Raw genomic sequence first — 13,399 nt, forward strand, 5'->3', positions numbered from 1 at the left:
AATGGCCACAATGGCCTGGGAAATCCAGGAATCTGGAATTGCATCCAGGTCTTGCACATGGGTGGCAGGGGCCCAATCACCTAGGCTATCAAATGCTGCCTTCCCAGGTGCATTAGCAGGGAGCAGGGTTGGAAGTGGAGCAGCCAGGACTCGAACCAGTGATCTGATTTGGGGTGCCAGTGTTGCAAGCACTGGTTTAACCCACTGCAAGAGTGCCAGCCACAGTCCTTAGTATGTTTTTATTTTTATTTTATTTTATTTAAAAGAGTTACAGAGAGAGGTAGAGACAGAGAGAGAGAGGTCTTCCATCCACTGGTTCACTCCCCAAATGGCTGCAACAGCTGGAGCTGAGCTAATCCAAAGCCAGGAGCCAGGAGCCAGGAGCTTCTTCCAAGTCTCCCATGCAGGTGCAGGGGCACAGGGAGTTGGCCCATCCTCTGCTGCTTTCCCAGGTGCATTAGCAGGGAGCTGGATCAGAAGTGGAGCAACAGGGACTGGAAGTGGTGCCCATATGGGATGCTGGCTATGCAGGCCGGGGCTTTAACCCACTAATCCACAGCATGGCCCCAGTATCTTCTAATGTATGCTGTAACAAATTTTTCTGTGTATTATATGTCCCCCAACAATAGAATGTAAGTTCTATGAAGTCAGGTTTTTTGTCTGTCTTGTTCATGGCCATAGTAGGTACTTTAATAAATATTTATTGAGTAAATGTCTTGAATTTACTGCAAAGGAGAAGTCTGGGTGGACACTGTGGCGCAGTGGGTTATGGAACCACCTGCATTCCACATTGGAGTGTTAGTTTGAGTGCCGGCTACTCCTCTTCCAATCCAGCCTTCTGCTAATTGCATCCTTGTAGGTAGCAAATGATGGCCCAAGTACTTGTGTTCCTCCCACCCATGTGTGAGACCCAAATGGAGACCCAGGCTTCTGACTTTAGCCTGGCCCAGCCCTGGCTCTTGCAAGCACCTGGGGACACGAACCAGAAGTCTGGGTGCTGGCATCCCAGATGGGCACTGGTTTCAGTCCCAGCTGCTCCACTTCCGATCCAGCTCTCTTGCTATGGCCTGGGAAAGCTGTAGAAGATGGCCCAGGTCCTTGGGCCCCTGCACCCATGTGGGATACCTGGAAGAAGCTCCTGGCTCCTGGCTCTGGACTGGCACAGCTGCAGCAGCTGTAGCCATTTGGGGAATGAACCAGTGGATGAAAGACCTCTCTCTCTGTCTCTCTTTCTCTTCGTAATTCTACCTCTCAAATAAATAAGCCTTCTTAAAAAAAAATCTCTGGGAAGAGCAGGTTTATATAGGGACAGGAACAAAGAATTCTGTTTTAGATATGTTAACTTTGAGATACCTGTAAGCTATTTTTACTATTTTACTACTATTTTTAGTATCGTGTTGAACACATTCCTCATGGACTAGTTATATACATTACAGAGTTATTATCTGAAAGATCTGGATGAAAATTACTGGTGGAACAGTATAGAAAGAAAATGAGGAAGTTGTGGGGCTGGCGCTGTGGCGTAGTGGGTAAAGCTGCCACCTGTAGTCCCAGCATCCCGTATGGGCACTGGCTCGTGACCTGGCTGCTCCACTTCCGATCCAGCTCTCTGCTATGGCCTGGGAAAGCAGTGGAGGGTGGCCCAAGTCCTTTGGCCCCTGCACCGGCGTGGGAGACCCGGAAGAAGCTCCTGGCTCCTGGCTTCGGATTGGGCAGCTGCGGCCATTGTGGCCAATTGGGAAGTGAACCAGCGGATGAAGACCTCTCTCTCTCTCTCTCTCTCTCTCTCTCTCTCTCTCTGCCTCTCCTTCTCTCTCTTTGTGACTCTGACTTTCAAATAAATAAATAAATCTTAAAAAAAAAAAAAGAAAATGAGGAGGTCCAAGACCAATGTGTGGAGCACTCCCCCATTTAAGGCAAGGCAGAAGAGCAGAAGGCAGCAAAGAAAAAACTGAAGAGTGTGGGTTTTTAAAAAAAGGTAACAATGGGGGCTGGCACTGTGGTGCAAAGGGTTGAAGCCCCAGTCTACGGTGCCGGCATCCCATAGGGGCGCCAGTTCGAGTCACTACTTCGGTCCAGCTTTCTGCTAGTGTACCTGGGAAACAGTGGAGGATGGCCCAAGTGCTTGCGCCCCTGCACCCATGTGGGATACCCAGAAGTTGTTCCTGGCTCCCGGATTTGGATCGGCGCAGCTCTGGCCGTTGTGGTCATTTGGGGGAGTGAACCAGTGGATGGAAGACCTCTCTTGCTCTCTCTCTCCCTCTCTCTGTCTGTAACTCTAGCAAATAAATAAAATCTTTAAAAGAGTACAAGCTCTGAAGTCTGGGATTAAACCTCAGTTCTGGCAGGTGCCAGCTGGTGTGACCTTGAGCAAGTTCCAGCTCTGTGCCTCAGTTCCCCATCATCTGAGGGGGAATCATAGTATCCGCTTCATAGGATGGCTCTGAAATAAACCACTTGCTAGACAAATAGGTACATAGTAAGTGCTCAAAAACAGCTGTCATTACTGTTCTCGGGCTGGGGCCTCGATGTCTCCTGCCAGGGGGTCTGAGCCTAGAACCCAGGCGTAGCCCCTCGCTGCTGTCCACCAGCCGGGCCAGCTGCCCTTTCCCCTCCAAGGACGCAGTCAGAGGGCCCAGGATCTCTCTGCTGTTGGCTCAAGTAGTTTATCTTCTTAGAAGGTCAACTTTAATAAAGCTATTGACCCATGCAAAGTTACCCTGGGATTCGGGATACCGTTTAAGTCAACAGGCACTTTACTTGATATCTGCACAGTTTTTTCTCGAAGGTAAGAAGAACCATCCGCAGGAAAAGAGTCACAAACAAAACTTTAGGAAACATTCAACTACAATCTCAGTCCAAGAGTCAGACTTATGTTTAAGGGGAGAAATCCAGGTTATTCCCATCAAATTAGATGTGTGACGAGGATGGCCCCTGTTCTATGGAACACTGCATTGGAAGTAATGACATATATAGATATATATATTTTTTTTAAATGGCCAACTAGAGGGGCCGGCACAGTGGTGCAGCGGGTTAATGCCCTGGCCTGAAGCGCTGGCATCCCATATGGGCGCCGGTTCTAGTCCTGGCTGCTCCACTTCCAATCTAGCTCTCTGCTATGGCCTGGGATAGCAGTGGAGGATGGCCCAAGTCCTTGGGCCCCTGCATCAGTGTGGGAGACCAGGAAGAAGCTCCTGGCTCCTGGCTTTGGATCAGTACAGCTCCTGCCATTGCAGTCAATTGAGGAGTGAACCATTGGATAGAAGACCTTGCTCTCTGCCTCTCCTCTCTCTGTGTAACTCTGACTTTCAAATAAATAAAATGGCCAACTAGAAACAAAATGTATCACAACAAAGTAAGTCAGTAGTAATTTTTTAGAAAATTTTATTTATTTGAGAGGTAGTTACAGAGAGAGAGAGAGAAAGAGAGAGAGAGAGAGAGAGGGGTCTTCCATCTGATGGTTCACTTCCCAGATGGCCACAATGGCCAGAACTGAGCTGATCTGAAGCCAGGAGCCAGGAGCTTCTTTCGGGTCTCTTATGTGGGTACAAGGACCCAAGCATTTGGGCCATATTCTACTGTTTTCCCAGGCACATTAGCAGGGAGCTGGATCAGAAAAGGAGCAGCCAGGACTCGAACCAGCACCCATATGAGATTCCAGCGCCACAGGCAGAGACTAAACCCACTAAGCCACAGAGCCAGCCCCAGTAGTAATCTTAACATAAGTGTGCTGAGCTTGGTGCCTAGAACTAAAATGTTGTCAAAGGATCCAAAAGGAGGCTTGAATCAATGGAAAGACATTTACTCCATTTCTGAGCAGAAAGATTCAGTGTCATAAAAATGTCAGCTCTCCATGAGTTTATCTATAAATTTAACACCATCTAATAAAAATACAGACTACATAACATGAATATCAATTTCAGTATGGAAATTTGTTTTGCATCAAAGATAGCCATGAACATTTTGAAAATGAAGGTGAATGAGAGCGAAGTAGTGCCTACCAGATATTAAAACATTCAAAGTACAATAATTAAATTAGTAAAATCCAGGGGATTCTAGCATATATACAGGCAATTTGATCAAGGAACAAAATACACCAGATATAGGGCCACAACATTAAACAATCACAGTATGTGATAAAGATGGCTTTGTCAGTTGGGAAAAGAATGGATTATACAAAAAGTAGTATGGAGACAATTGTGTAGCCACCTGGAAAAAAATAATGCGATGTCTCTCTTTTGGTTCTTACACTAAAGTAAATCCATATGACTCAATCGTATTTAAATAGATGGAAACCCGTAAAACCACAAATTTATGTCATATTAGAGAAAGTATTTTTCAGAATGGCACAAAATTTTTCGAAGCATAAAAAGGCAAATTCTGGCAACATAAAAATCTATAATTCCTGCAGAGCGAAAACCCATAAACAAAGACAAATGGCGAATTGGGGGAAATGTTTGCAATGCATATCATGGACAGAGATAGTCGTTTGCTTAATATATACAAGATGTGTACAAATCAATATGAAAAAGAACAAAAATCCAATAAGAAAATGGAACAGTTAACAGAAAAGGAAAGATATATAGCACTAAGACATATGAAAAAAATACTCAACCCCTCACAAAAGCAAATTGAAACCACATTTAGATTGGCAAAAAGTCCCAGTGTTTGATGATGCACCCACAGAGCGGTGTGGGACTCAGCCCTGCTGGGGTGCGGGCCGCACTGTAAATTCCCAACACTCGCAGGCACGCAAAATAAACTGTACACAAAGTCATCACCTACAGCGTGGGTTACAGTACTAAAAATTTAGAAACAACCCAACAGTTATCACTAGGGGACCAGCTAAATAACATCCCTACGATGGAATACCATTCAGCCAGGCCAAAGAGCTGTCACAGGTCTTTGGAAGGTCATGATTAAACTTCATTAATTTTAAGGCAGGTATGAGATCTACATGTTAGGTCTCTGTGGTCTGGCATGGGAGCATAAGTTCCAGAAGTAAAACTACAGAGTCAGGGAAACCAGGCAGTGGCTTCGATTAGGGCAGACACTGAGGAAGAGATACAGCCCAGATAGTACTTGATGCAAGAGATGAGATGCTGGAGATACCCGGTTTCCGGCTTTGGCAGTGGATGGAGGCTGGTGTCTTTGCATTGAGACAGAGAAAGCTGGTGAGTTTCATTTGGATGACATGAGGTGGAGGTGTTTGGTTGTTTGCACACACAGCTCTGTGGCTTAGGAGAGAGGTTGCAATTGATGATGAACTTGAGAATCATCCCACAGCTGATGTTGGAAGCCAGAGGGAAGATGGAGTCTTCCTGTGTAGCACAGGTGTATGTGTGGAATGAGGGGGTGGGAGGCAGCGGCATTATGGTGTCGCAGGTTAAGCTGCCATTTGCAGTGCTGGAATCCCATATAGGCGGCATTCCCAGCTGCTCCATTACAACCCAGCTCTCTGCTAATGGCCTGGGAAAGCAGCAGCAGATGGCCCAAGTGCTTGGGCCCCTGTACCCATGTAGGAGACCAGGAAGTAGCTCCTGGCTCCTGGCTTCGGCCTGGCCCATCCCTGGCTATTGCGGCCATCTGGGGAGTGAACCAGCAGATGGAAGATCTTTCTCTCTCTGTGTCTCTCGAACTCTGACTTTCAAATAAGTACATCTTTAAAGAAGGAGGACAGGAGGAGGAGGCGGCGGTGGCAGCAAGACACAGGATCAGCTCCTAGAGAACACAGGCCTGGGGCCGACTCCTGTGGGAGCCGGAGCTGTGTGGGGTGCAGGTGGGGTCCCAGGAAGCATCGCATCACCTCACAGAAGTGAAGTGGGGGCGGGGACTTACTGTCCTAGATCTCACTGCACTTACAACCCACGAGGACCCAATACACTGGGTCTTATTTTTCTTTGTTCTCTGTCTGTCCCATCCCATCCCACCTTCAGCCAGCACAAGGTTTTGCACGGAATAGATATGTCTGAGCAAAAGAGGGCGTGAAAGAATAAATCCTGGGAGCTGCCACCTGCAGTGCCGGCATCCCATATGGGCACTGGTTCAAGTCCCAGCTGTTCCACTTCTGATCCAGCTCTCTGGTGTGGCCTGGGAAAGCAGTAGAAGATGGCCCAAGTGCTTGGGCCCCTGCACCCACGTGGGAGACCCGGAGGAGGCTCCTGGCTCCTGGTTTCCAATCAGCCCAGCTCCAGCTGTTGCGGCCATGGCCATATGAGGAATGAACCAATGGATGGAAGACTTTCTCTCTCTCTCTCTCTCTCTCCCCCTTTCTCTCTCTCTTTGCCTCTGCCTTTCTGTAACTCTTTCAAATAAATAAATAAATAAATATTAAAAAAAAAAACAGTAAATCCTGGTTCTTTGCACTGCCTGAGTGCAAACCTTCAACACTGTTCCTCTAATTGCTCTCCTTGTCTCCATTTCTAAATTCTCGGCATCTCCACAGCTTCCTGCCTTGAGCCCAGATATGGCCCTTTCAAAAACCACCACTGGTGTGGTACGCATACGGAAAAAACTCCTCTGATTGGCCTTGCAAATGCAATCCAGGCTGAATCTGTGTTTTTCTCACGTGCCAGCTCCCCGCTGTGTGTCCCTGTGCCTCCACACTGGAGTGGGACAGGAGATCGTGTGTAGATGTCATCATTATTACAAATCCGGCACTTGGCACAGTGCACTCGTAAACAACTGCTGAGTGAGTGGGTGGACAGATGGATGGATCGTGCATGACTGGGAGCACAGAAACCTGGTTTGGTTCATTTTTGTAACCGCTCCCAGGTTACAAAATGTGGTCAGGATCCTGTTGGCAGCAAGCTCCTTGGAAGTTTATTTATTTAGTTTTTTAACATTTTGGGTCTCCACTGCTGAGTACAAAGCACGGTGCCACAGCAGGTGCTTAATAGATATTTAAGAAATCAGTAAGGGGCCAGTGTTGTGGCTTAGTGGGTAAAGCTTCCTGCGATGCCAGCATCCCATCTGAGCCACCGGTTCGAGTCCAGGCTGCTCCACTTCTGATACAACTCCCTGCTAACGCACCTGGGAAAGCAGTGGAAGTTGGTTCAGGTGCTTGGACCCCTGTACCCAGGTGGGAGACCCAGATGGAATTCCAGGCTCCTGGCTTTGACCTAGTCTAGCCTTAGCCATTGCAGTCATTTGGGGGAGTGAACCAGCGGATGGAAAAGTCTCTTTTTAACACTGCCTTTAAAATAAAATAAATCTTAAAAAAATCAGTGTATGAGCCACTAGTCATTTAATTTGCTCTCAGGAGCCTCCAGAGAGGACTCTAACTTTGGCGAGCGATGTGGTGTGTGTGCCCCCTGCCAGCTCTGACGGGCCGGCGGCAGGCTGTGTCATGTAGAATGGCTGTACCGAGGGACTGTCAAGTGTTGCTGACAGCGGGATGAGGGCTGTCACGGTGCCCAAGTATATCACATGAGACGTGGCTCTCCACGCAGAAACACAGAAGGCAACACCAAGCTCAGAGGCAACACCAAGGCAGCTCACGGACAGAGGGGCGGCATCCTTCATTCCTCAGGGCAAAGTCTGACTTGGTTTCTCTCGGGCACAGGGCTCTGGGATGGAGAGCAGCTACAGCGGTGGACGTCAGGGGGCAGGTGCTCTTCAACTGCTTCTGGTCGTGTGGGGATGAGGACAGGCTCACCAATAACCCAGCACCCCCAGGAGAAGGGGACTCTACGGCAGGATCAGGGGAAGTCTCTGTAGGGGCAGGGACAGCATCACTTCCTAGGTGTTCCTGCAGGGGCTGGAAACTGTCCCAGCCTCTTCCTGGTCCCCCTCTCCCCCCAGCCTCCGGACGATGGTCAGATGGTGTCACCTCCCTGCTCGGGGCCTCGTGTGACTGATCTGTCCCCCGGTCACTTCTCCAGCATCCTCCCTTCTGTTCTCCTAGCCACAGTGAGCACGGAACGCCCTCCTCAGGCTGGGCGTTCTCCCCGGCATGCCCCTCCCCGGGGTCCCTCTCCCTTCTTCAGGTCCTCATTACAGTGAGGCAGCAAAGTGAGAGACAGACAGACAGAGACATCTTCCATCTGCTAGTTCACTCCCCAAGTGCCCCCCAATAGCTGGGGCTGGTCCAGGACGAAGTCAGGAGCCAGGAATGCCTCATGTCTCCCACATGGGTGGCAGGTGCCCCAATACTTGCATCATCATCTCCAGATTTCCCAGGTGCATTAGCAGGGAGCTGGATCGGAAGTGGAGCAGTCGGTGCGCATATGGGATGATGCACTGCAGGTCGGGGCTTTAACCCGCTGCGCCACAACACTGGCCCCCTTGTGATTAGAATTTCTATGACCCACTTTGTGGAAGAGAAATTCTAGTTACCGTGGCCTGCCCAGGAGAAGGGAGTTATGAAACAGCAAGTATGTAGGAAAACCAAAATACACTCATGCGTCATTATATCGCAGGCCACGCCCTGGTTCTTGAACACCGAAAAACAATCGACAACTCAGGAGACACTGCCACATCACTGGCACTCAGCTGTGCTGGGCACTTGTGTCTCAGGGCCAGGCCACTTCACTCTTCACTCTTTGGGGCTGTAACGGATATGGATGAAGAGATGCCTTGGGGAAGCATGGCCATCACCAAGATGCAGTGTGGTGGATTTCGCCTCTCTCCCACCAAGGCCCCTGAGGCCCTTAACAGGCACTTTGCTGCCTCCTTGTGGCCTCCGCAGGAAATGAGCTCTAGGATGAGGCGACAGGGGCTCTCAGAACTGCGAACGGGAGCCCCATGGCGACCCCCCCTGGCGACCCTAGGTTACTGACCGCTCACAGAGGGTCGCCAGTGGCCGTGACCATTCCGTCAGCAGAGCCGGGGCTGGTGTGTCCGCTGCACTCAGATGTCCACTGTCCCGGGCAGCTCAGCTCCAGGGAGAGAACTGGGGACAGCAGGTGGACCCCGGGGAGCTTGCCTGGAGGACTCAGATCAGGGTGCGGGTATCCACTTCCTCTGCTCCTGCCAACTCAGAGGGTGATGGGGCAGCAGCAGGTGCAGAGGCGGGGAGGGGGCAGGGGAGGGCCCCAGGCCCTGGGGTGCTGCTCGGCTCAGCACTGTCCCATCCCCACCGTCACTTTTGCAGCTAACAGACAGCTGCCTGGGTGAGGTGGACCCTGAGCTGGGGAGTGTTCTGGAAGGCCACTGAATCAGCCAGGGCTCCTGGCTGGCGGCATCTGTGTGGGAAGGCTGCTGTGGGTCTTACTTTTCGTTGTAATCTGGCCTTTTCTTTCTGGCTGCCTCAGGATGCGCCCTCCATCCCAGCAGTTTGTGCTGCGCTCGGTGTTTATTCTGCCTGGGTTCTCGGAGCTTGTCTCTCATTAACCTGGGAAGTTCTCAGTGATTCTCTGCTCGTCTCCTTCTTGCACTCTGATCCCTGAGTTAGGCCAACTGAACACCGTGGGTGCTTAGTTTGGGGGTGGGTTGCAGCTTGGTGGGTTTCCATTGGGCTTGCTTCAAGTCCACGCATTTTCCCTCTTTGCTTTCGTCCAGTTTGTTGACAAACCTGTTGAAGGGATTCTTCCTATCTGCTGATAGGGTTTTCATTTCTTTTTCTTTCTCTCTTTTTTAAAAGATGTATTTATTTATTTGAAAGGCAGAGTTACAGAGAGGCAGAGGCAGAGAGAGAGAGAGAGAGAGAGAGAGAGAGGTCTTCCATCCTCTGGTTCACTTTCCAATTGGCCATAATTGCTGGTGCTGCGCCAATCCGAAGCCAGGAGCCAGGAGCTTCTTCCAGGTCTCCTATGTGGGTGCAGGGGCCCAAGGACTTGGGCCATCTTCTGTTGCTTTCCCAGGCCACAGCAGAGAGCTGGATCAGAAGTAGAGCAGCCAAGTCTTGAACTGGCGCCCATAAGGGATGCTGGCACTTCAGGCCAGGGCGTTAACCCACTGTGCCATAGCACCGGCCCCAGGATACCTTCTTATATAGGGAACTTGAGTATCCATGGATTTTTGGTATCCTGGGGGTGGGTCATTGTCCTGGAACCAATCCTCTAGGGATGCCGAGGGATGACCACATGCACACATGCCCGCACACACACACACACACCCTTGTTCTCTTCCCAGTTTGGAAAGCAGAGCAAGCAGTCAGGCACTCTACTTTGCTGGCCAGAGGCCACCCAGAGTCAGAAGACCTGCAGCACCAGAGCAGGGTTAGCCACTGGGCACCTTTAGCTCAACGCTAAGAACCCACAGAAACATAGGAAACCTTTAACATATAAAAATATATATTTAGGGGCCAGGACTGTGGTGTGGTGGGTGGGGCCTCCATCTGCAGTGCTGGCATCCCGTATGGGCTCCGGTTCTAGTTCTGGCTGCTCCACTTTCCATCCAGCTCTCTGCTGGGATAGCAGCAGAAGATGGCCCAAGTCCTTGGGCCCCTGCACCCGTGTGGGAGACCCAGAAGAAGCTCTTGGCTCTTGGCTTCGGATCAGCCCAGCTCCAGCCATTGCAGCCATTTAGTGATTGAAACCAGTAGATGGAAGACTTTTCTCTCTGCCTCTGCCTCTCTGTAACTCTGCCTTTCAAATAAATAAAAAAATCTTTTAAAAATATGTATATATAGGCCAGCGCCGCGGCTCACTAGGCTAATCCTCCGCCTAGCGGCGCCGGCACACCAGGTTCTAGTCCCGGTTGGGGCGCCGGATTCTGTCCCGGTTGCCCCTCTTCCAGGCCAGCCCTCTGCTGTGGCCAGGGAGTGCAGTGGAGGATGGCCCAGGTGCTTGGGCCCTGCACCCCATGGGAGACCAGGAAAAGCACCTGGCTCCTGGCTCCTGCCATCGGATCAGCGCGGTGCGCCGGCCGCAGCGCGCCGGCCGCGGCGGCCATTGGAGGGTGAACCAACGGCAAAGGAAGACCTTTCTCTCTGTCTCTCTCTCTCACTATCCACTCTGCCTGTCAAAAAAAAAAAAAGTATATATAATACATAAAATATGTATATATAAAATAATATACATTAAAATATATACACACAATTTATATATGTATATATAATGTATATATAAATACCACATATAATTATATATGTATATATAATGTATATATGTGTACAATATAAAAAACAATTAAAATGTTAAAATAAAGTGTTTATAAACCTAATGCTATCAGTTCCATTCACCATCAAATTTAATATGTAAAATACTCTAATAATACTTACAAAACTTCTTAGGTTCTCTCTGTATGCGGGATGACTGCTGAGAAGTCACAGCCAACTACACGTGAAGTAACTTCCTCAGTAGCTGGTTAACTTCCACAGCAAGGTTATAAACATCCATCAGATTACTTAATCCTGGGGCCAGCACTGTGGCATAGGGGGTAAAGCCGCCGACTGCAGTGCCGGCATCCAATATGGACGCCGGTTTGAGACCCAGCTGCTCCACTTTCCATCCAGCTCTCTGTTATGGCCTGGGAAAGCAGTGGAGGATGGCCCAAGTCCTTGGGCCCCTGCATCCACGTGGGAGACCTGGAAGAAGCTCCTGGTTCCTGGCTTTGGATCTGTGTAGCTCTGGCTGTTGCGGCCAACTAGGGAGTGAACCAGCGGATGGAAGACCTCTCTCTGCCTCTCCTTCTCTCTGTGTAACTCTGACTTTCAAATAAATAAATAAATCTTTAAAAAGGGAAACAGATACTTAATCCCTTGACATGACTGGTGGGAGGCCTGGGGCCTGGCTGCAGCCCCTCACCTCCCCCCCGCACTGGGTGCCCTTGTGCTGTCCTAAAGCCCCCAAATCCCACCTCCTGACAGCATCCCGGGAGCTGGCTGCTTACTTACACAATGGTGGGCGCCGTTCCTGAGAAGGAAGCTCTGGGTATGGGTCTCTGGATAGGGCCACTTCCACCCAGGCCAGGTGTGGCTGGGTGAGTGGGGGCGGACGGGACGGGGAGGCTGAGCTGGGTGGGGGGAGGGGAGCCGGAAGGTGCTGAGAGCTGAACGAAGCGATCGAGGGGGATCTTCCCTGAAGGGCCAGACTGGCCCACGGCCTCTAGATCTGGAGCCTGCAGTGGACACCTAAGCCACCTCTGTCCCCACGTTGCAGGGACGCACTCACCTTTGCCGCCCTCCCTGGGATGCATGGCTCTTGCCTGTGCTTGCTGCTTCCTTTGCCCTCATCTTTTTTTTTTTTTTTTTTTTTTAAGATTTATTTATTTACTTGAAAGTCAGAGTTACAGAGAGAAGGAAGAGGAAGAGAGAGAGAGAGAGATTTTCCATCCACTGGTTCACTCCCTAGTTGGCCGCAATGGCTGGAGCTGTGCCGATCCAAAGCCAGGAGCCAGGCGCTTCCTCCAGGTCTCCCACATGGGTGCAGGGGCCCAAGGACTTGGGCCATCTTCTACTGCTTTCTCAGGCTATAGCAGAGAGCTGGATTGGAAGTGGAGCAGCTGGGACTCGAACCGGCGACCCTATGAGAAGCCGGCACTGCAGGTGGCGGCCCCACCCTCTACGCCACAGCGCCAGCCCCTGTCCTTATCTTCTGGGGGGGCACGCATGCCAATCCCTGGTGTGCCAGGTATTTGCTCGGCCATGTCTTGGATTGAATGAAGAGTTCTAGACCCTGAGTGTGGCCATCCCCTGGAATGGAGACAACACCTGGAGGCCCTCTCTGACGCTGCCCAACTTCCAAAAACGAATGGAGGCGGGCCAGGTGACAGCAATGAGACTGATTTAAAAACCTTCTTTTATTAAAAATGTGCAGTTTGGGCACTGGAGGAGGGCAGCAGTGCTGAGCGACGGCCAGAGCGGTTGTGTAAAAGCACCAGCTGGGAGCCTGCATGTGGAACAAGTTCCCACGTGATTTTTTTTTTAAGTCACCCTGAAGTTGGAGACCCGCTCGCTAAGGGAGAGGGCGGGAACTGGGGCCGCCTCCGTCCTTCGGGCTTTTCGCGGTTTCAGGAAGTGGCTCACTTGGTTTTTTGCCAACAGGCTCGGCTGCCTCATCCGTGGGTTCCTGGCATTGCTTCTTTCGGGAGGCAGAGGCACTGAAAGCGTTAACACAGCTACAGGTTGCAGGGACTGAGACAGGCCCTGGGCATGGGACTGCCCACCCACCCAGCTCACCCAGGAGCTTCTGAGAGCCCAGTCCAAGCTGAACTGGGCTCAGACTGGACCTGGACGTGGAACGGAACTACCTGCTGCGCCATTTGGATCAAATCCCAGGGGTTCCCGAACCCTCTTCTTGTGAGTCCGCCTCTTGTCTTTCTTTGAACAAGTTTTCCCCTTCCCTCCTGCACCCGTTCCTCCTCCTCCCTACCCCAGGCTTTTGCTCCCTACCCCATCTCATCTCCCTGCTGTCAAGTTCTAGTCTGCAGCCCGCGGGAAGGCTGTGTGGGTCTGCACATGCGTGCGGGAACGGTCCCCGTGCAAGGCCGGGGCAGGCCAGTCGGACTGTGCAGA

The 13,399-nt window shown here is 50.8% G+C and overlaps 1 protein-coding gene across 1 annotated transcript in view; it reads right to left on the reverse strand.

The window, feature by feature from the left end:
* Window positions 1-12,666: 12,666 nt before the first annotated feature.
* The window catches only part of FAM186B (family with sequence similarity 186 member B), a 28,775-nt gene continuing 28,042 nt past the window's right edge, over window positions 12,667-13,399 (reverse strand). Inside the window, exon 7 of the mRNA XM_008256423.5 lies at window positions 12,667-12,984. Within this exon, the coding sequence (XP_008254645.3) occupies window positions 12,840-12,984 (145 nt within the window). The 3' untranslated portion in view covers window positions 12,667-12,839. The remainder of the gene's footprint in view (window positions 12,985-13,399) is intronic.

Source organism: Oryctolagus cuniculus, chromosome 11, assembly GCF_051225735.1.
Source record: "Oryctolagus cuniculus isolate XC-2025 breed Fujian yellow rabbit chromosome 11, ASM5122573v1, whole genome shotgun sequence".
Lineage (NCBI taxonomy): Eukaryota > Metazoa > Chordata > Mammalia > Lagomorpha > Leporidae > Oryctolagus > Oryctolagus cuniculus.